The 24,895-nt window shown below is 39.9% G+C and overlaps 1 protein-coding gene across 1 annotated transcript; it reads left to right on the top strand.

Moving 5' to 3' along the window:
- The first annotated feature begins 517 nt into the window (after positions 1–517).
- Positions 518–3,210, top strand: LOC131227768 (gibberellic acid methyltransferase 2). Its single transcript, XM_058223575.1, has 3 exons — positions 518–1,144; positions 1,722–2,015; positions 2,623–3,210. The coding sequence occupies exons 1-3, from the start codon at positions 593–595 to the stop codon at positions 2,983–2,985; spliced, it is 1,209 nt and encodes a 402-aa protein (XP_058079558.1). The 5' UTR covers positions 518–592; the 3' UTR covers positions 2,986–3,210.
- The last annotated feature ends 21,685 nt before the right edge of the window (positions 3,211–24,895 follow it).

The raw sequence follows: 24,895 nt of genomic DNA, 5'->3' as shown, positions 1-24,895 counted from the left end.
TGTGGGACCATCTCTCTCTCTCTCTAATTCCCTTACTGTGGGTGGGACCATCTCTCTCTCTCTCTCTAATTCCCTTACTATGGGACCAAAGCCCACCTCCTATTCTACTATATATGTTCCTTTACTAGCCAGCGTGCACCATGAAACCAGACAGTAAGAGCTCTCTCTCTCTCTCTCTCTCTCTCTCTCTCTCTCTCTCTCTCTCTCTCTCATTCCCTTACCGTGAGACCATCTCTCTCTCTCTCTTTAATTCCCTTACTGTGGGACCATCTCTCTCTCTCTCTTTAATTCCCTTACTGTGGGACCATCTCTCTCTCTCTCTCTAATTCCCTTACTGTGGGACCATCTCTCTCTCTCTCTCTAATTCCCTTACTGTGGGTGGGACCATCTCTCTCTCTCTCTCTCTCTCTCTCTCTCTCATTCCCTTACTGTGGGACCAAAGCCCACCTCCTATTCTACTATATATGTTCCTTTACTAGCCAGCGTGCACCATGAAACCAGACAGTAAGAGCTCTCTCTCTCTCTCTCTCTCTCTCTCTCTCTCTCTCTCTCTCTCTCTCTCTCTCATACTTCTTCTTCTAAAACAACCCACATGGATCCTCCAAAGCTAATGCCTATTTCTTGTATCAAAGAGAGCATGGAGTTCAAACCCATGAAGGATGAGTGCCAAACATGGACATGGACAGGAGATCTCCACAGAATACTATGTATGCAAGGTGGAGACGACGACGGTAGCTACGCCAAGAACTCTGAGGCCCCCGCTTCGGCAATCACCCTATCCAAGCCTTTGCTCATACAAGCTATTCATTCAATGAAGCTTTTTGAGGGTGAAGCATCACTTCGTATAGCTGACCTGGGGTGTGCTACTGGGTACAATACATTGGCCACCATTGAATTGTTGGTCGAGAGCTTAAGGCGACGTTATGACAAGGAGTGTGGCTGTGTGCCCGAATTTGAGGCCTTCTTCTCTGATCTCCCATCAAATGATTTCAATTCACTCTTCCGCTCATTGCCGACATTACATGATAGCAAGAAGCAACATTACTACGCAGCAGGCGTTCCCGGTTCCTTCTACTATAGGCTCTTTCCTAAGGGGAAGCTTCACATGGCAGTGAGCCTAAGCGCCTTACATTGGCTGTCTCAGGTGTTTTGATATTCCTTCCTTGTTTTGTTTCCATGTGTTTTTATACACTTTTAACATGTGAATTTATCTTCTCCCTTCTTTCTTTTTTTTTTTGGTTGGGTAGAATAGAAGCAGCAAACAATATTTCAGATGATTTTTCTTTTTTCCTCATTATTTTTTGTTGGGTAGTCTAGAAAGTTTGTATCAAACACCAGACTTGATGGGTTTCTCTCACTTTCTTTTCTGTTGGGTACGATATATAGAAATCTAGTAACATACATCATATTGGATGAGTATTTCGAAATTGTTTTTTGTTTGGCAGGATTAAAAGGTATTAACAACTCAATTTCATGAGTTTTTCTCTCTTATTTTCTTGTTGGGTACTCTAGAAGTTGGTAACAAACATCACTCTATATGGGTATTTTTGCTGGGTAGTCTGAAAGTTGGTAACAAACCAAGCTAGATGGTTTTCTTTTTCTTTCTGTTAGATGGGCTAGAAAGTTGGTGGCAAACATGAATGTGCATGGGTTTTGTTCTCATTCTCTTTAATTCCTTTTCCTTTTCGATTTTTTGCTTGTGGGTGTGTTGAATTGGATAGATACCAGAGGTGGTTTTGGACAAGAGATCACCAGCATGGAACAAAGGGAGGGCCTGGATTGACGGAGCGAAGAAGGAGGTGGTGGAAGCTTACGCCAAGCAATCAGAAGAGGATCTGATGGCCTTCTTACGATGCCGGAGGGAGGAGATTGTGGTGGGTGGAGTGCTGTTCATATTGATGGCGGGGCGGCAGGGATCGCAACCACCAGAGAACCAGTTGGGAGACCCTGATTCAAGGGCCAAGCATCCCTTCACCAGCTCCATGGATCAAGCATGGGAAGACCTATTAAATGAGGTGTGTATTATTAGTAAATGTGATCCCCAGAAATTCAATGTAAAACCTTCCTCCCCACCTTAAAACCAGCATGACACCACATCTCCCTTTGCTTTCCCTCTCTTGTCTCCATCCCACCTCTCATTAATGCATGCACAACCCCTTCAGTTTGTGACTTGTGATGAGCTTCTTCTACTATGGGAGTTCTCCTCCCTTTGTCTTTGAAAACCCCTTTCATTGGCTCTTACAAGCCTTGACACACCAAATCCAAATGAGCCTTTGACTTGGGTATGAAGCTTCTTTCTTTTTTTCTTTTTTCTTGTAGACTCATGTTGGATAAAATTCTATATTCTTTTTAGTGTAGTTGGATTTGTGTGGTGGTACTAGGTCCCTTTTCCCGTATGCTTTATCAATATTCAATCACTAGAATTTTGTTCTAGACACCCATCCTTGGCCCACATCTTAAAGACCATACTAACCTTCATCTATTGGACAAACTCCAGTGCTTGTGATTATGTTCTTGAATTTGTCTGTACTTTGTCTAATGAAATGGAATTATTGGAGTACTTAGTTGATTCTTTTTTCTTCTTCTTCTTTTTGTTTTTGCACTTCGGTTTTTTCTTCATAGGGATTGATCGATGAGGAGCTGAGGGACACATTCAACATCCCAGCGTACATGAGAAGTACGGACGAAGTAAAGGTGGCTTTCGATCTATGTACTGGGTTTGAGATCCAGACATTAGAGTACCAAAGAATCCTTGAGCATTCAAAGGAGAAGCAAGAGGAGTGGATCAAGGATCCAGTGTCCTATGGAAGAGCTAAAGCAAACCTGGTCAGAGCGACTCTCAAACCGATCGTGGAGGCCTACCTGGGGCCCAAGCTCTCGGACGAGCTGTTCAAGCGATTCGAAAGGAGGGCGTCAGCAGACATGGAAATGCTCCACAAGACTTGCTTTTATGGTGTGATTGTTGTGTGCGCAATTAGGAAATGACACACTCTTGTAAGAAGTTAGTTAAAAAAAGAAGAGCCCTCTTTGTCTAGACTAGAATTTACCCCATTGATTGCCATCTTAATCCTCATCTAACTTGTAAAAACTCTCCATTTCCAGGGAAAGGAAGCTTTTTCATCCAAGTGATTATGAATGCATGTAATTCCTGTTTGCAAGTATCCCATTTTACTATTTATCTCTTCAACAATATAAAACAGCTTATCAATCCCATATTGTTCTAATCCATCTTCAAGGCACAACCATATATTGCAACATGTGATGCATTGATGATTTTTTTTTTTTTTCTCCATCCATTTGATAGTTGAGGTGAGGTTAGGAATACAATCTCATGTATAAAAGGAATTTAAAAATAAAATAAAATAAAAGGCCAATGAACCACAGAATAAAGATTGGACATGGATTCGCCGTGTAATCAGATGCCCTGGACACTTCACATCAACTCAGCATACAGTGAAGGTTACAGGACAGTCCCCACTTCTAATACCAATCATGTCTTAGGGCCACATTGGCATGCTACAAGCGTGCGACACGTCGACGACGAAATGTATGGTGAATGCCACCAAGTGAGTAGATATTTCCAGATCAAGTCAGATGAGGTGAGCAAACTGAGCGGACTAAGGATAAATGACATGAAAAGGGTCCGTTCAACATGACCCATCCAAAGAGCACGCGGACGTGGACCGCAGACAGATGCGAATCATTGATTCAAACTGAAACCCAAGTCATGGTTCCCATCATCACCATGATCAAATGCCAAAAGACTTCTAACCCATGGAACATAGGGGGGGAACTATATGTATGAACTTGGATATTTGTAATCTTATCTCAAAAGATAGATCCCATGGTAAAGCTAAGATTGGTATAAAAAATAAAAATAAAAAATAAAAAAAGATGCTTTTCTTTTTCCTTTTTATTTACTTTGATGCATGTACAAACCCACATCATTATAGGCTTTTGAGTCAGTTTGAAATTGGGAGAGGGACCCAAATTTCAGAGATGGTCAGGAAGTAGACTCTCATTGGCTTCCAGTGGAATATAATCCTAAGGTCATCTAGAAAATCATCCAGTATAGGTTGGCATCATGTACTTGAAGCCAGGTCTTTGGTTTGAAAGAGATTCCTAGCTATGATTGGAGCCTTAGATAGTTGAGAGTCACACTCACAACAACCTACTAAGCAAGAAAGATTTACCTTTCACACCCCCCCAATTGATTGAACTTTCCATGGATACTGTTATCTTGTTTACAACAATCATTGATTCCACTCACGACCACCTGCAAATTCCTACTAACTTCAGCTGTTGTAGTGGGCCACCATTTGGGCCCACCCCTTTTTGATAGATACACCCAAATTTTTTTATTCTCTTGGTGATTCATTAGGCGTGTCCATGGAATTGGGTGGGTGAAAATTTCAATTCCCAAACCTTATTGTGATACGGAAACTGAGTTAATTAAACGGGTCACAGGCTTTCATACGTGTCACTGTGCGCCAGACTGTATGGAATAGGGACATGGTTTTCAGGTTATACAAAAAGAAGAGGTGGATGTCATGTGCATTCCATCTGCCAGTGCGGATGTAACAGTGACTTGGGTCCCTAGCTAGAGGTTTTTTTTCTCATCTGGGGGCATTTTGTACGGGTTGATGAAGAAAAGATATAGGTCCCAAGTCCTTTAGGCATTGAGGGAGCAGGCAGTTGATTTACACCTACAAAGTACTATAATTTTTCTTATTTTCATGCCTCTTATGTGTACGGTCAGAAAATTATTTGAGTATTATTGGATGGTGTTTGCTATTTATGAATCCATAGTAGCTTTAACTGATAAATCCATACTTGGTCCTAAGAAAGAGAGAGAAAAAAAAAATGGTACATGGTGGAGTTTGATGACACTATATACATGACATACATGTAACTCAACTTGAACCATCCATATATATATATATATATATATATATAAGTGATGTCTAGAAGATACCCCTTATGTGATGGGTGGGTAAGGTGGGGAGTGTGGACAGAAAGAAGGGTATGATGGGCGGGTAAGGTGGGGAGTGTGGACAGAAACAGGGTGCCAGTGTATCAAGTGACACCTCATCCAGGAAGGAGTACAACTTTTTCTGGGAGGGTGCTGTCGAATAATTCACAACTGTGATATATGCCTACATGGACCTCTCTAGCTTTCTATGATGGGGGGTTTTTTTTTTTTTTTTTATTTGTTTTCTTTCTTTCTTTTTTTTTTTCTTTTTCTACGTGGAAAAATAATAATAATTTATATATATATATATATATATATATATATATATATATATAAAATTTTTATTTAAAAAAAAAAAAAAAAAAAAGATAGGATGAGAGAGAGACATGTCATGTTTTGCCTCTTTATACGGATACGATGGATGGAGTGAGAAAAAGAAACTGAGGGTTTGTTTGTTGACCAGTCAATCATTGCCAGCCTTGAGGCTCGAGCGTGTAAAGCTGACTCGGTGGGCCCCACTCTATCAGCCATCACATCGGATCTGTTATTCTGAGCCCATCCCTCGGCTCGAAAATGGAGGCCCATCGGTCCTTTCTCTCACTCCCCTATTCTCCATGTGACCTCTCTCTCTCCTATTTGAACGTCTGCTACATCCTCCTCCTCCCACGTGTACATATCCTGTTGGACGTTCATCAGGTGGACCCCACCTCTTCTGTACCATCCCCTTTCAGTTCCACCACGTGGACCACTTCCTCATGACTGGACCAGCCTTTTCTGATCACGGCACACGTGCATGGCTGGTGACCTATCAGATGAACGGCCTGGATCTCGGAATACGAGTCCCCTACTGTCACGTGTGTGCACTACAGGCCTCTCGCTCTGCCTTTCTATTGAAACTCGACAGCATGGAATGCCAGGCGATTGCCAGGACCGCAGTTTAGGTGTTACTCGGGTACCACGTTAGTGAGCGTTACCCTTACCGTGGGGCCCACCCTGATGGATTGTTTTTGTAAATCCACGCCGTCCATCCGTTTTTCCAGCTAATTTTAGAACTTGATACCAAACATGAAGTAGATCCATCTTTCATTTGGACCACAACACAAATGGTAGTGGTGATTGACTCACCATCATTAAATACTTCCTAGGCCCACGGTAATGTTTAGTTGCCATCCAACCTGTTGAGAAGATCACATGATCCTGATTGAAGGAAAAACACAAATCAAATGTCAGCTTTAATTTTTGTGGCCCCCTGAGAAGCTTTTAACGGTGGGAATTCAATTCCTATTGTGTAGTACACCTGAGACTTTTATCTCCTTATGGACGGCTTGGATATACAACACATATATATCAATATGGCCCCATGGTAAGGGTAACACCCACTAACGTGTTACCCGTGTAACAGCTAATCCACTCCGGATTGGCAGCACCTGGCATGCGTGTATGAGATCTGAACCATTCGTAAGGTTGGATCAACAGCAGAGATGGATGATACGATGGCACTTAGAAGGGAAGCGGATTGCATGGATGATCCACACCGTCCATCCGTTTTGTGAGATCATTTTAGGATATGTCCCAAACATGAAGCAGATCTAAAGCTCAAGTGATCAACAACACAAAAAGCAGTTTTGACAATGACATCCATGGTTTCAACCTTAGTGGAGCCCACCATGATATTTATTTGTCATCCAACCTATTCATAAGTTATATGAAGAAAGAAAAACATAAATACTAGATTGATCCAAAACTTCTATAAGCCTTAAAAAGTTTTTAGTAGTATACATTCAATCTGGATTGCTTTCTGTGGTGTGGTCCACTTGAGCTCTGATCTGCTTCATTTTTAGCTAATGTCTTAAAAGAATCTCTCAATATGGATGGAGGATATAGATATAACACATATATCATGGTGGGGCCCAAAAAACTTGGTGAGCATCTTATAAGTAATTCATAATTGAAATGCCCAAATTATCCAACTGTCCAATTTGGTGGACATTTGTTGGACGGTTGCAATATGTTGAGCAGTCCCATTTAGGCAAATGATTTTCCACAAAATAGGAGATAAGATAAGATTGGACATTCAATCATATTTTGGGATTTAAGTGAGTTGTTTATGCCACGTATACAATTTGAGTGTCATATCAAACGTCATGTGTTGCCAATAATATTAAATAATTCTCTTAGGGCCTGTTTAAACTATAGGAAAATAGAAGAAGGATGCGAATGTGCAATGGTCATTCAATAATATAAAGTTTCATTGATTCTATAAGTACTGTTACAAATATAGATTTCTATGTTAACTTTCATTAACACCATGAACTCTTAGAATTTTCAAACTAAGATTATGAAATGCACACATAATCAATGTTATTAACTAGAAAATCACGGTCAAGTATAGAGATTGAGTACATACTTTGAGTCATGATGCACGATGTTTTTGTGTTGGGTGGTGAAAGGACCTTCGATTGGTGTTAGTATTATATATGTAACGACCCTAATTTTTCGAGCCACATGAAAACTGGACTTACCAAATTAATAACTTAATTTTGTAGTTATTAATAAAACTAAGTATTTAGCTTGGTTGGTAGGAGTACTTAGCTTAGTTACTATTGGTAGATGGATAGGTTAGTAGATTGATTTTTAATAATGCGGTATTTATATTTTTTTCAAATTTTATAAAACCTTAGTGAAATCTTCTAAATCGATGGTTATTTCTCTATTTAAATGGAAGAACCATAGAAAATTTATGCATAAAACTCTAAAGCTAAAGAGTAGCCTAAAGAGAGAGAAGCACTATAAAAGAGAAGCATCTATCGATTAGTTTTCTACCAATTTATTTCATCAAAATTTTCCCATATATCGAAACCATGGTTGTAGGATTCATCTGCTTTGTTCATTATTTAGAGTTGACTCAATACATCGACTGCATTAATCGATGGTTCCCTTTTGGTTTTCAAATTTAATTTAAAGGAGTAATGATGGGTCATCTGGTTTGATCAAAGGTGAACCCCATTTGATAGAATAACTTAATTAAATTCATGAATTGTTAAATTATCTTAATAAGGATTCGGATTCTAAATTCAAAAGCGTTTAACTATTCGACGAATTTAACTCTAATACAAATAAATGAGTGAATCCCAACATGTCTCATACCCGTACGAGTAATATAGATGATATGGTTGCTATAACCATGTAATTGATTGTGGTATTAATTGACTATGATTCTTATTGTATGATTTACATTCTAAGTAAATATTAATGTGAATTGTTTATCTGACATGCAAAGCATTGATGACATGAATTCATAATTATTTCCTCTCAATGAGATATAGTTAGTCACACATGACAAATCATAGACATTGAGCATGCACTATATGCATTCATAGCGTTCATATGCCGATTCCTATAGGCACTCTCTAAATGACCGCATGCACACCTTATGCCTAAGTTCATGGGGGATCTCTCTGGATTGTTCTTTCAGTAGATTTGTTGTCAAATGCCCACGTTAGTGGAAGCCTACTCTCGAATTAGATGCGTAAATTGCCCATGCTTACATATGGTAGATGTTTGTCGAATACATATTTAGGTTGATGAATATCCAACCTAAGCAAGTGGACAATCATCCCACGTGACATTCATCTTATTACATCCAAGCATCCATACTCATGCCTGCATACGTACAATTTTCTTTTTGTTGTACGATCTTATATTGTGTTATGTATAAACTATGTTGGGTTCACTAACTCAGCCAGATAACATTGTGGATTGACAACCGTACAAAGACAAACGAAACAGAAAAATCAAATCACGTACTGGAGAATGATGCCGAGTTAGCCGATGAGACACAGGACCAATATCTGTATTGCCGAAAGATGAACTTGCCGCATTAGATGGATGCCTTGTTCATGTTATTGAATGATAAGAGATTACTTTCTATTCTTTTAAATTATTGATGTTAGACTTGACATTACATTATTCATAATTATAATCCTGTTAAAGACAATATTTGATATTCCAGTTAAATAAAGTCCCAAATGGGTGAATATAGTTTGATTTTTCTTTTTTATTTTATGATTGTGGATGTGATGGAATAATTATAAAGAAAATACATATAATTGTACAGATGTATGGATGTTAATGTGGTGAAAACCTAAAATATATTAAATTGTCTGTCTTATTAATTGTTTGATGATGGGAATGATGTACACTTGGTGTACGACTCGCGAAACATAACTCAGGTATGAGGGTGCACACTCTGTATCCGAAGTACAAGGCATGATATATAAATATTCTCATGACATTCACAAATATAGGCAATTAAAAATATGCATGTTGGGTTCACTAACTCAGTCAAATAACATTGTGGATTGACAACCGTACAAAGACAAACGAAACAGAAAAATCAAATCAAGTACTGGAGAATGATGCCGAGTTAGCCGATGAGACATACGACCAATATCCATATTGGCGAAAGATGAACTTGCCGCATTAGATGGATGCCTTGTTCATGTTATTGAATGATAAGAGATTACTTTCTATTCTTTTAAATTATTAATGTTAGACTTGACATTACATTATTCATAATTATGATATTAGTAAAGACAATATTTGATATTCCAGTTAAATAAAGTCCCAAATGGGTGAATATAGTTTGATTTTTCTTTTTTATTTTATGATGTGGATGTGATGGAATAATTATAAAGAAAATACATATAATTGTGTAGATGTATAGATGTTAATGTGGTGAAAACCTAAAATATATTAAATTGTCTGTCTTAGTAATTGTTTGATGGTGGGAATGATGTACACTTGGTGTACGATTCGCGAAACATAACTCGAGTATGAGAGTGCACACTCTGTATCCGAAGTACAGGGCGTGACACATAAATATTCTCATGACATTCACAAATATAGGCAAGTAAAAATATGCATAGTGAAATAGTATTATTGTTATCTGAATTCTTGTTACATCATGGTTTATGGTACAGCATGAGCTCTTAATCACATTCCAGAGAAAATACCCTTAATTTTAAGACAAAGCATATAAAGATAACTAACAAAGAACGAGCTATTTTATCTAAATAAGAAGAGGAATACTTAGTCTTTGATGAGGATAAACTACTAGTTAATTGAGATGGAACTACCAAGTAAATAAGAAATACACAAAAATTCAAAATTATACAAATACTACTAACGAAGAGGTTTCTCCAAATTAGGCCTACAGGAGGGAGCGGGGCCCTAGTTAGGAGGGATCGACCGGCTCACTATTCAATCAAACACAAGGCCATACATGTTAATGAAGGCCCATATTTAGTCAAACATGTGCGGTTAGATAGTGTGGGCCTACCAAAGTCGTATTCGACTCAAGTTTGATTGAACGCTTTGCGACCCCAAGCGCTAAGATAAACTGATTAAGATTGGATCCATGGAATTGGCCGCCTTCCTAGTCACCTATTGTTGTAGGCAATTAGGCAATTTAGAAGGAGCATGATTTATTCTTCTAAATGGGAATTGTTTGTTTTGCATTAAGGACTTTTCTTTTAACGGTGATTACAGGTCTTATATTTCTCAATAGAATAATGATGGATGAAAAAATAAAATTAAAAGAGATGTTGATTTTTTTATTTATATTTGAAGCTTAGTAAAATCAGCAGAGAAATAAATAAAAGATAAATATACACAATTGCCTGTATAGACAAACAATCGAGGTGGATGGTCAGCGGAATGTGATAGGGGTATGTTATTTCAAGTAAGGACTTAGTTGATTGAGGATTTAACAATAGCAGGTCGTGGATATATATTTATACTACTCTCAAGCATACTGTAGCAATAGTGCTAGAAAGCAACGATATTTACTAACCTAAACTTTAGGCATTCTGTTGCATGGTTGGATAAAAGTGGATGAACTAAAAACTAAGATTAGCAGCGTTGCATTGTATAGATTAATTATGTTTGGTGATAGCTATGAGTTATTCATCGTGTGCTCCTTATATAGTTAGTGAGGTGGCAGACCCTTTCGGGTTTCCTACCTAGTCCAGGATCCTTGACGATTGCGGTGTGAAATTATTTTTTAATCTTCCCACTTTAGCCAAAGAGATCTTCTGAGGTTGCAATATAAAACTGTTTTTAGATCTTATTATCAGCATGACTGTAGATAGAGTTGGACAGAATCCGACCCGATACGATCTGAATCAAAGGCTAGGATCTGGTTGGATCGAGTAAGCCCACTCAGATCCAACCATACATCAGATTGAGTTCGAATCAGTGGCCAATCCGGACTCATCTAATCCGATTGGATCTGATCTGATCCGATCCGATTAGGTCATATGAAGTTAAAATAGAGTCGTTGGATGTTTGCATATTTAACCATTAAAAAATAAAAGATTGGGGTTAAACCATTTTTCAAGAAATGACGTAAGGGCAATAGCCGGTGGGTGGCGTATTAATGAGGCTTGTGTTGGGCAGGTGTACTTGACCTTGAAACCTGGTTAGAAAGTGGATTGGCTGGTGTAGTGGTGTACCACGGAAGCGGATTGCGTTTCGAGTAACTCAATACGTGTACTGAGTAAACTCTATAGGCCCAACTGTCATTCATGCAATTCATCCACTCTGTCCATCTCTTTTAACAGATAATTTTAGGGCTTTATCCCAAAAATGGATTTTATCCAATCCTCAAGTGGAGCACATCACCGGAAGCAGTGTGAATTAAACATCTATCGTTGAAAAATTTTTGGGGGCCAAAGAAGTTTTAGATCAAATTGATATTTTCTTTTTCCGCTCATCCATGTTTTTCTGATCTTATGAATAGGTTAGATGACAAATAAACATCACTGGGGCCTTATAAAGTTTTCAACGGTGGAAATCAATACTTCTACTTTTTCCTGTGGTATGTTCCACTTGAGCTTTGGATATGCATCAATTTTGGGTTCAACCCTTAAAATGATCTGGAAAAATGAATGGACAGCGTGGATAAACCACATACATTCACAGTGGGCCCAACATAGTTTACTCAGTACGATAAGAGTCATACTAAGTAACTCAGTACGCAGTCCAATTTCATGTAGCACATGCCACTGACGCCAGCTATACACAACTGGTGTAAATACGTGTCGTGCGAAGACGAGCGCCAATACGCCTTGAGCTCCGAGTTGTACGAATGACTCAAATGAGATCAAAGTTACATGGGCCCCACAATGATGTATTTATTATATCCATACCGTTTATCTATTTTTCGAGATCATTTTAGAGCATTAGAAAAAAATGAATCATATCGAAAGCTCAAATGGACCACACCAAAAATAGCAGTGAAGAAAATGATTTTCACCGTTACAAAATTCGTAGGGCCCACCTAACATTTATTTTCCATCTATTCTATTAATAAGATTAAAAATACATGGATGAAGAGGAAAAACAGAATTCATATTGATCTGAAACTTCTGTGATCTCCAAAAGGGTTCCAACTTTCAATGGTAAACATTCAATCCCCCACTGTTTTTTGTAATGTGGCCCAACTGATCTTTAGATCTATCTTATTGTTCAGCTCTAGACTTAAGACGATCTGTCCAAATGGATGGACGGTTTGGATATAAGACATACCTCATAGTTTGACCCATAGAACTTTTTGACGTCAATACACTAGCAGCCCATCCGCTTCCGGTTCATGGAACCATAACCACTACCCCACCCACTTTTCTCTCCTCTGCCTGATCCTGCCCCTCCACCCATTCCCCTTCCTTACCCAAGCCAATCCGACTCGGTTTCACTGACCGAGTCGGACTCGATTCGAGTCAGGCCAGCAGTGCATCGGATCAGATCAAGTCAGCTGACCCAGACTTGGTCCCGAATCGAATCGAGTTTGGATCAATTACTTGAAAATTTCAGATCGAGTTGAGTTAGACCCAATCCGATCCAACTCGACTCGATGCCCACCTTTAACTGCAAAGATTTGTGAACGTTATCGGATTACTCTCACTAGACTCGGATTCCCCACAGCTCTCTTCAATTTCCTTCTGATTTAAAAAGAACTTACTTCTCGAACCTTCATAATCATCGCGAAAGTGTCGATCGTCTCTGGAAAGATCTCCCATTTAAGCAGGATTGTATGAGACGACTTTGCCGAGCATATTCAGACTGCGATAAAATCCACATCTCGCTGGGTCTTTATAGACGTGTCGAGCATGCTGCTTTGATCACACATGTTATTCATATTAAAGTTATGTGTCACTAGTCATAGTGTATTTTCTGTAGACGTGCATATGAATCTATGCTTTTTGCTTTTAGTAGTTAACGTGCCATCAAACGATATGGGTTAAAAGATATCCTCGAGACATGAATAAAATTTTGTGCATCATTTACTATATAGTGTTGACACATGGTGGCATCTTATTTGTCCGTGTGGATGCGTCAAGACGGACCAGCGTAAACACCAACAATCCTCCCTTATAGGGAAGTGAAACTAGCGTCCCTCCCTAACTAGGAGCATGGGCCTCTAGGGCATGCAAGCAGAGAGCACAGGACTCATGGGGGGCCTGATTTATTGAGTGAAACCAAAGAAAACACAAAGGTGTCGTCTCGGAGACGTGGCCTAGCCTCATTTGATGACATGCTCTATTGATCTTGTAGGAGGGCGTAAGATGTAATGGTTGAGGAGAGAGAGAGAGAGAGAGAAGCTCTTTTAAATGATGGGGGTCTAGAATATTTATAGACCTCCAGACCCCATTGTCACACATAGAGTTGGGCATCGAGTCAAGTTGGATTGAGTTAGGGCTGACCCGACTTGATCCGGTTTTGAAATAAACCTGACTCGGTACCAAGTCTAGCATGCTTAGCCTGGACTAACCTAGACCGAGTCTGACCTAGTCACAAGTACCAAGTCAAGTTGAGTAAGCACCGAGTTGGTTCGAGTACGGCGGATATTCACAGGCTGAAATCACAGCTCATAACCTAGGTGCGCCTATTGAAATTGCAGCCTCTCTATCAGCTACACAGCATCTCAGATCTAAAACATCAAATCTGGATTTTTTTTATATGTACGAGTCGGGTTTCGGATCGAGTCGAGTTAGTACCGAGTCGGATTTCAAGTTGAGTCGAGTAACTATGTAACATCCTGGATTTTCACTGTTTTGGATTTCCAAAAATCCATCAATTTTTTAAAAAAAAATTAATTAACCTAAATATTACTTAATAACCATTAGCACTCAATGTTAGTGTATACAGGGGTGGTACCAGTAAAGAACCGCACTAGTCCAATTAATCAGCCATAGGAAGCCAATGAATCCTCCCGATCACTTGAATATCAGGTGTAGTGTAACGTCCCGCCCAACCAGAATAGTGTCCTGAGGCGTCCACGTAGGATTTGCCACAGGACCGTTCGTTTAAGCTACTCGTAGTGAGGTATCATAAATAAATTAGACCAAGATTAGCCCAATTGATTAGGCCAGACGGGTCCTGATAGAATCTGGTGCGGGCCTCCAAGTCAGATGGCCGTTTACACCTAGCGACAGCCCGTGCGGGCTATACCGCGACACGGGAAAGTCAGAAAATTATAAAAATTTAGGGGAGCATAGGTCTCACTAGGATTGGGGACCATCGCGGACCACGGACCCAGTGGACACCCAAAAGTGGAATCTGACACTTGCCAGATGTGCCCCACCAATGCCAGAATTAGAATTTGACACGTGTAAATAAAACTGAAATGTAAGACATTTCAGCCTTCAGATTTTTTTAAAATTTATGATGAGGGTCTACTGTATTTTTCTACGCCTGTCCACAAAATCTGGGACCCGATCGTGGCACTGTGACCGTTGATCACAAATCGGACCTGTACGACCAAACCCCATATCTGATCGTCTCCAAATTGTACATGGCCCTTCATCGGGCCATGGAGCATTTATCCTATAAGTTTCATGGCCAGAGGGCCACCAGAACAGCTCTAATCACCAGAATGGACCCCACGGGGCCATTTAAAGGTCGGAATCGTTTACTCAGACCCCATATCCGTTCATCCGTTTGTTTTCAAATTTTATATGGCCCCTCATTGGCCCATAAGGCACTTACACACCAAATTTGGTGGCCAAAGGGGATGTTGGGTCCGCCCTAAAGCCAATGAGGAGTCCTAGAGGGCCATTGTGAGAATTCACTAAAACTTAAGGCCAGAGGGCCCAAATCTAACCAACCCTTCGCTAACTAATCAAGGCAAGCATGACTAAATTAAAGATCTAGCCGAGGCAGAGTCAGATAAGGCTCGGATCTTGAATAATAGACCAAATCAACCCCGTTACTCTTTTAGCCTAAAACTGACGTCTTAGAGTAATCATGATTAAATCTCTACTTTCACTAGTTATAAATAAGCCATATTATGCACATAGTTAATCCAAACCCTAATCATCGCCCATGAGAAATCTCAATACCTAATTCGTTCCAAAAATGCCCCGATTTCCCGAACAAGCTCTAGACCGCTCGTTGGTGGGCCACTAGTTACAAAATTATAGAGTAATGTCTGTCTTGCTGGGCTTGACGCCCATCGCGAGAGTCGGACCTGGGTACTACCCAGAACCACTCAACTTAAGCTAAAGAAAGAGTGTATGAGAAGTGCAAATACCTTAAAGAGAGGAGCTAAAACTTAAGTAAATTGAGTCGTCCCCTCTTATGCAAAGTTGAGAATTTCGGACTGTCGGTTTGCGACCAAATTTTACATGTGGAGTAAAAATATTTTTTTGCTCATATCCGTATAGTCGCGGCCCCGATCGACTAACGGTGACCGTTGAATAGACTTCTCATTATATCTGTCGATTGGCGCATCCAAATGGTGGGCCGAGCATATCCATACATAGATCATCATTAGGGCTAACTATCCTACGGTATATATTGACTTGTACACCCCATAGTGGGCCCTAGAGCTCAGAAAGACCCTCCTATAGGTCTAATGTAGTAAAAACCCAACACTTAAGGCCATTTCTACCAAATCTGGCATTATAAAAGTGCCTCATTTGGGGCACCCCTCTTCCCATACGATTTTCCATCTTCAAAGGGGAGAAAGAAAGAAAGAGGGAGAGAGTAAAAAGAGAAGAGAGAGAGCAAGGAGAGAAAGAGAGAGTGAAAGAGAGCAAGGGTGGACCATAGATCGAGGTGGGCCCAAGGGAACTCAATCTTTCAACTCTCTATCCCTTCTCCAAAGGAAAACCCTACACCACAACCACAAGAATCATTCCGTTGATCGTCTAGGTAAGATCCCTCATCCTTTTTTCTTTTTCTTTTTTAAAAAACCCTTGTGTTGAGAAGGGATTGGCATGAATTTCTAAGATGCAAATGTGTGCTTTAGGGATTCCGGCCGATCGACCCCGAATCCACCCTCCTAGGTCGTTTCTAAGATCTCAACAATCCATAGGTGCGGACTATTATCCTTAGGTGGCCTAACACCAATTATAGTTAGAGTTTAATAATTTTGTTTGCTTGGTATGTTGTATGGAAGAATCTAGAGGAACCTAGGGATGATACGTTGTTGGAATTATATGAATTGCATGTTTATTTCTCTTTGATGTTAATCTTGCCTCTCTCATGATCTAGTGTATGGATGATTACATGCTCATGTTTGGTTGATATCTTCTTCTCATATGTGTTGCTTCATCTTGTGTATGATTCTTTTGCTCTTATGTATTTGATCCCTTGAAGTGTAGGAAGTGCTTAACTTCCTCACCAACCCACACCACACACATACACCTTATTCATGATATTAATAGTTTGCTTGCTAGAAAAATTTAAATTGTATGTTGGGCAACATGAGAATATGATGTTGAATATGTTTGATGTTACATTAGTAGTTGGCATGCTATGAATCGCTATTCCTACCCTTGGGTTGGTTAGGAACATGAGAAGAGCGAAGTTGGTTCCGTTGGTAGGACCACCTTGAGGGCTAAACCCATGGGTTTGGGTGAGTGCGTGTGGGCGGTAGTAGTTAGACTACATGGGTCGCTTATACCCAATGTCGTTCCGCCACGTACTTGCCTAGGCTCGTGCGGTTTAGTCCACTTGCTGACCCACCTGGTTTGTTAACCTTGTTTGCTCACATATGTATGGAAACTAGAATACCCTACCACTATTGTAGCCCATCGATAACGAATTGAATATTGATCCACTGTCTCATGAGCCGGGCATGGTGGAATGGGACACTGTGTCCGAGCTGTCAGCCTATGCTGGGGTGACGCGCCTCCCCGTAGTGACCACGAGCGATCTCACATTCAGCACCCCCCATGTGCTTGAAGTCGGGGATGGGGGAAACCCGACGGGGTCAAGGATCGCGGGATCTCGGTCTCACACATTGGGGGGCCTTAGCCTCGCAACTAGTTCAGGGCATTTGATATGTGGGGTGTATCAGATTCCCAAATCTACTGAATGAATGGACTTAATTAAGAACCTGGTTAACATCATCATTGTACGACATTAGCTAGGTTGGCGACTCGGCAGTCGAGGTCGCTCTGAAGGAGTGTTGTCATACGCGACGTTAGACGGAGTCACTCGAAGGAGAGTTGTGGTGAGGGCATACATCATATCATGCACCATGCATGTGCATTAATAAGATTAGTTAAGTATTTATGAATGATTGCTTTTTATTAAATTCTTATTATAACTGATGCCTGTTACAACTTAAGATTAATAGCACCCACTGAGTTGATCACTCACTCCCACTCTGGGACGGTGTTTTAAAATACTAAATAGACCCGCTAGTAGATGTAGGAGATACAAATTACGTGGAGCCTGGTGATGTGAGTCTTGAGGAGGAGGCCGAGTTCCCTTACTTCCAGTTGATGAGAGGGACCCCGTCGGATCAGTAGATGGGTCATTGGATCACCGAGCAGCGGCTCAGCTTTATTCTTTTGGACATGCCATTCTTTTTGTGATTTTATTGGGCGTCACCTTGTGCGCCCGTTTGCATTCTTTTTGGACATGTATATATAGGTATAGTTGATTTTCTTCCATTTCAGTAGACTTGTGTGGTTATGCTTCATGTTCCAGGAAATTTCAGAATGCGCATTTAGACTGGATTAATCGCATATTAATGAAAACCGGTTATAAGTGACCCCAGGAACTCGGGAGTCGAGCGTATGCACGACCCCCGATTTTCAGGGCGTTACATACTAGGTGACCCAAACTCGAATCGGTTTGAGTTACGGGAGCTCATTACTTCATGAGAGATTCTATTTCAGAAGATTCATACATACGATAATTCTGCAAACATGTTAACAAAGCCCATAACCACAGAGAAATTCAATCACTACTTGGACTTGATCAATCTTACCAGTCATTAATGAGATTAGGTACCCTTGCACAGGGGTGTGGATGAAGATGCATTTCAAGTGGATAATGCAGGGAGCAGTCTACGCTGAAGGTGAGGGTTGCATGAAAATTTTACTTGGCAGAATACAACTCAAGGTGGTGATTATTATATAGAAAGCCTTGGATTCTACTAATCTGTTTTATAGATGAGTTCTACTTCAATTTGACTGAAGTCATTTTTAGTTTCATCGAAAATAGGTGGATTCTCAGGTTGCTCATTATGAAGTTGTGGTCATTTTTGGTTTGACCGAAATCCAGTCGGGTTGATATGGTCCAACCAAACTTGTTACGCAAATTTGCTTGTCCCCTGCCACTTTAAGCCTAATATATGATTAGGGCTTGGAGGATTACCAGTGTTCTCTCTAAGGGCAATGGTTTTCATGAGGTAAAAGAATTTTCAACACTTGTAAGGGTTTGGAAAGAGAGTTTCTCAAGGGGTTGTGCATTGCAATGGGAGATCGGATGATCTATAATCGAAGAAGGCGAGTGGTGTAAAGTCTTAAATTTTTATTATAATTTATCTCTGTTGCTTTGTACTCTTCTTTTTTTTTCCCGTAAAAGTTTTCCAGGTAAAATATCTTTTGTTTGTGGTTGTTTGTTTTATTGTTTGGTTTTTCTGCTTTATTCGATTATTCTATCTTTATTGTATGTGCCAAGTGCACAAATTAATAGTGATATTGTATCCGAATTTCAATACTTAGGGATGATTGGGTTTTTGAGAGGTCCAAATCTCATTAGAATTGTAATGTTTGAATAGCAGGTAAAATTTTATATTCTTCTAAGAATAGTCATCTCATATTTGAATGTGATTACGTAACTGAAAATTTCTAACCAATTAAAAAAACACTTTTTTTTTGTTTTATTCCCTTTACTTTTTATACATTTCCATGCAATCCAAACAGCCCTTGTTAGAAAGCAGAATATCCGCCTTATTGACCAGGCAAATACTATGTTAACATGCCATGGACCTCAATTGTTATGTTAGCCCAAAATTAGGCAGATTAAGCTTTTATATATATATATATATAGAGAGAGAGAGAGAGAGAGAGAGAGAGAGAGAGAGAGAATCTTCATCTTGCGGAACTACGTAATGAATGGCTGGACGCAGAACTACCCGCGGTCCCTCGCTAGGAACGGACAGGGGCTTTGAGGGGCTACCGTGATGTATGGGTTTTATCCACACCATCCATCCATTTTTCCATATCATTTTACGCTATCATCATAAAAATGGGGTGGATTCAATGTTCAAGGGGACTACACGGCATGAATCAGCCATGATAATTACACCTACCATCGAAACCTTCTCAGGGCCTATTGTGATGGGTAATTTCCATCCAACCTGTTCATAAGGTCACATAGACCTGGATGAAGAGAAAACACAAATATCAGCTTGATCCAAAACTTCTGTGACCCCTGAAAAGCTTTCAACGGTAAGTATCTAATCCCCACTGTGTGGTCCAATTAATCATTGAAACTACCCAAATTTTGGAATTTTATACTAAAATGATATGAAAAAATGGATGGACGGTGTGGATAAAACCCCTCAGAGGGGGGTAGCACCCAATCTGCGTCCTGAATAGCAGAAGATCTCTGATACGTGTGTGGTACATCCGGATCTACAATAAACCTTCACTAAATCAGAACCCATAAAAAGAATCCGTAGCTCTCTGTTTGTTCACTGTGCCGATCATCTATCAGGTGGGCCACACCGATTGCTAATCTGTACCGAAACAATGACACTTAACTGTCTCTTCCTTCTGGATTGCACGTGCGGATTCCTGGTGATGTAAATGCAAGAGCGACCCCAGGAACTAGGCTTCGATTGGATTTATGAACCACATTTCCATGCGTGTCGGCAAAGAAAGGCCATAAGAAAAGAGATATACTTTAATACTCTGGAATGTTGGGTAGACTATACACAGGCACTTAGAAATTACTCATAAATTATTCATGTAGCATACAGATCATTCAAACTAAACCGTTCAAATTATGGGCACCCGTAATATGAATAAAAGTTACTGTTATTTGGTAATTTAAAAGTTAGATTGCTGGACATTTATTGGACGGTCAGAAATGAAAAACATCTAATGTTCTTATTTTAAAACAAGTTTCCATGAATCAGAGGTTATGATTGTCCAACTAACCTAATTTTGTATCTTGGGTGGCGGTCAGATCTACAATTTAGCCAGTTTAATTTGGGTTAATATGGGCCACGTGTACCGTCTGTAAGTGCCCTAGTATCAAGTGTCATAGGCAGCCGGAGTGTCAAATGAGGGAGCGGATTAGGTGCGACCACGGCCTCACCCAAGACTGTGCGGCCCTTACCTTAGGGACCACTTTGATGTACTTTTTCTATATCCACTCCGTCCGTACGCTTTAATATATCATTTTATATTATTATCCCAAAAGTGAAGCAGATCCAAATCTCAGTTGGACCATACCATAGGAAAGAGTGATTTTTTACCATTAAAAACTTCTTGTGATCCACAAACGTTTTGGATTAATCTGATAATTATTTTTACCATTAATCCATGTTTTTATGACCTTATCAACAGGTTGGATGGCCAAAAAACATTACGGTGGGTCCTAGAAATTTTTTAACGGTGGGACGCTCAATCAACAGTTTTTTCCACTGCATGGTCCACCTGAGATTTGGATCTGCTTTATATTTGGTCTCATACCTTGAAATGATCCGTAAAAACGTATGAATAGAATGGATATGGAATACATAGATTAAGATGGGCCCCACACTGTCTTGGGTGAGTCAGGGACGCACTTAAAACTGTTCACGTCAACTGACTCCCAAAGCATAATAAATGTTAAGTGGGGCCCACCTGCCTAGTCAGATGAGGGGACCATGTGTACCAATAATCGGAACTGCTGAAGAGGTGGGGCCCACCATGAATGGACGGAGGAGGTGGGAAAGTACGAGTTAAATCATGCAAGGGTCAAAAAGTCCGAATTTAGGAAAGTTAGGATCTATGCTAACAAAAAATAGAAATAAAAAATAAAAAAAGAGTGCCGGTGGGCTATCCTATCCCTTAGGTACGTCCGAGGACTACCTGACTTTTTAGCCGCCCATGATTTTTTTGTGCCTTTGTTTCATCAAGGAGTGGTCCCCACCATCCACGCATCGGGGCTGTTGATTCACTAAGCCACCACAGTCTGAAGGATCTTAGCCGTTGGAAAAATCCTAACCATCAGATCATACATGATCAGTCCATTTGCCGACATTGGTCGGATGGCTAGCAGTCTTATATGGGACTTCGATTCTGTAGTGACCCTCTGGTACCAATTTTGTCTATCTCATTTTAGGGCACTATCTAAAAAATGAGGCAGATACATTAAACACTGGTGATTGACCGTCCACCATCCAAGATGGTGGTTTTGCTATTTAATTTATGGGCACATACGTATAATAGACGGCCTGATTTCAAATACAATATGAACACTTATTACTATATATAGCTATTAAATTAGTTAGATTAGAACCAATTAATCAATGAAGATTGGCTTAACTATTTGGCTATTAAATGATACAGTGATCAGACAATTTAGGAATGAAAGATCAGTTGATCTGAATTGAGTCCTTCTTATATGGAAGGTCAAGATTTTTCTTTTAATGGTGGTAGTATTTCTCAATAAAAGTAGTAAAAGATAAATAAATTTAAAATAATGAGCTTAATTGCTGATTTTATTAATTAGAGTTAATGTAATACAATTGATAAACAAGAAAATAAATAAAAATAGAAAATTACCTAAGTAGTATGTGCTAGCGAAAATGACCGTCGAAAATATCAAACGGTCATGAGATGGTCATGTTGTAAGGCTATCAAAATGTGACCGGAGATTATCAAATAAGAACTCAGTAGCTTAAGAATCCAACGATAGAGTTGTGAATATTTATACTAATTTACAGATGTACTGTAGAGATTTGATAGATAGTAGTAAAATTAAGCTAAGAAGTTAAACTAAAGGACTTCATACCCATTACAACATGGTATTGGACAGAGGTGGAGGAAAACTAATAGATGTCCACAAAGGACAAAAAAGATGAGTTGCTTAAGGCTGAAAGATTGTGCGTGTTTGTATTGTTGTGCAGCCCTGAACTCATCTTTAAGAGCTACTCTTATAAACTTTGGAAAGACGGTAGCCGTGAGTAAGAACCCATTAGTTCACAAGAGTCTTCCAATTGCCTAACCTACTCAAATCTGGAGTCTTTGTTGTATTATGCAATTATAAATGGTTTGCTTCTATTTTCATATGGCACTTTTCTATGGCTTTTAGAAAAATTTTGAACATTCTTTGTTGAAAAATAAAAATTGAAAAGTAAAAAATTTTCTTTTGAATTAAAATTTGAAATGGCCATGCCATGCTATTGTTGGCTACAAAGAATCCGGCAAACATGTCTTCAGTAAAACTTCATCTACATGCTAAGGATCATGCATGCCTTGAGCCCGTGATCTAGGCTACATCAAGCCGTAAAATGGGACTCAAGGGACTTTCATTGGTAGGTGTTCAATCACCACAATTTTTCTATAAGTGTGGTTGACATGAGATTTGGATCTGCCTCGTTTTAAGCTCAGATGCTAAAATAATAATCGAAAATGAATGAACAAAACGTAGATAAAACACATATCATGGTGCATCCACATAGATTTTCCAGCCTGGACCAGCACTGATATCTTGGTACCAGATGGGTCACTACCAAATCTATTAAATATAGCCCTGATCTTTGAACTACGTCCCATCAGCATGAAAATCTAGCAAACGGACGGTTTTAATTACTCGGAAGAAATATTACATGAAAAAATTCATACTTTGAATGATTACAACATTGACATGCCCTTTTTCGCGCGCGCGTGTGTGTGTGTGTGTGTGTGTGTGAGAGAGAGAGAGAGAGAGAGAGAGAGAGAGAGATTTTAAGAGGTTGGTGGGGTGCAGCTCCTCTTGGAAGGGTGGTGGGTCAGTAGAAGAGGACCTTTGAGGGTAGGGTGTGACCCATTGAAGAGGACGAGTCAATATAGTCATGGGTCATGTCTCTGTGGCTTATCTCTTTGCACGTGTTAACCTAGAGTAGATCGAGAAAGATATGCCTGTTTAGGAACATGTGGCCCACCTTGATTGACTGTCTATGCGTACCAACACAGTTCAACCATTATCCACTTTGATTCTTTTTAGTTGTTTGGGTAAACATCCCAACACCTCACACACACCACACAACCAATATTATTCCATATATTTCCTACCCACCACATGTCCTGCCCTTGCATTACAGAAATGTCTGACCCACCTGATTGGTGGACCTGCTTTATTTTAGGACTGACGTATGTTCGTGGGGGGACCCCACCTGATGAACGGTTCAGATGTTTCACATCATCATCCTCATCTAGGCCTTATCCCAACTTACTGGGGCCATTCTCAACTATATACTATATATTAAGGACCATGAACGCGGATTAGCTGTGACGACCCAGGATCCAGCCCGGTGGGTGAAACCCTAATCATGGGGACCACCTGGATGTATGCGTTCTATATCCACGCCGTCCATCCATTTTCTCAGATTATTTTAGGGTAAATTCCCAAAAATGAAGTATATACAAATCTCATGTGGACCACACCAGAAGAAACAGTGGTCACTTAAAACACACCATTAAAAACTTCATAGGGTCCACCGTAATGTTTAGTTCCCATCCAACCTATTGATAAGGTAACGCGGACATGGGTGAAGGTAAAACACAAATAGCATCTTGATCCAAAACATTCGTGACCCCCAAGAAGCTTTTAATGGTGGGGATCGAGTCCCACCAGTGTGGTCCACCTGATATTTGTATCTGCCTCATTCTTAGTACCATGCCCTAAAATAATCTTGCAATATGGATGGACGGAGTGGATGGAAACGGATTGGCTACTCCCCCTGCAACTGGCCGATGGCTAGTGGTGGGTGCTCTGTGGACCCCAAAATGATGTATGTGTCTCATCCATGCCGTCCATCTATTTTTTTCATATAATTTTATGGTATGAATCCAAAACCAAGGTAGATCAAAATCTCAATTGGGCCACACAGTGTTGATTGAACTCTCACCATTAAAAACCTCTTGGGGCTACAAAAGTTTTGAATCAAGCTGATATTTGTTTTTCTACCTTAATGCAGGTCTGTATGACCTAATCTACAGGTTGGATGGGCCCTAGGAAGTTTATAATGGTAGAAGTTCAATCAATACTGTTTTCCCATGGTGTGGTCCACCTGAGATTTTGATCTGCCTCATTTATATGAAATATTATTAAAATAATGTGTAAAAATAGATGGACGGTGTGGATAAAACGTATAAATCATAGTGGGACCCACATATCACCGACCACTAGCCACCTGGATAGTGCATAGGCAACGCATACATGGAGGTGAGCCCCGCTGTCAGGGTCATGCTTATCTGTGATGCATGGGGCGGCATGCATTCTATGAAAACCCCTTTTCTAAGTGGAGTTTTAATAGAAAGGGACAAGAGCTTAGAATTATTTAGCCGTGTTTCCAAAAATGCAATGGATGTAAAATATAGATGGTGAGATGGTGTGGGTCCACTCAAATTCCATGGGCGC

The sequence above is a fragment of the Magnolia sinica genome, chromosome 15 (genome assembly GCF_029962835.1).
Source record: "Magnolia sinica isolate HGM2019 chromosome 15, MsV1, whole genome shotgun sequence".
Taxonomy (NCBI): domain Eukaryota; kingdom Viridiplantae; phylum Streptophyta; class Magnoliopsida; order Magnoliales; family Magnoliaceae; genus Magnolia; species Magnolia sinica.
The sequence above is the reverse complement of the archived record's forward strand: the minus strand, read 5'-3'. Positions and strand labels throughout refer to the sequence as shown.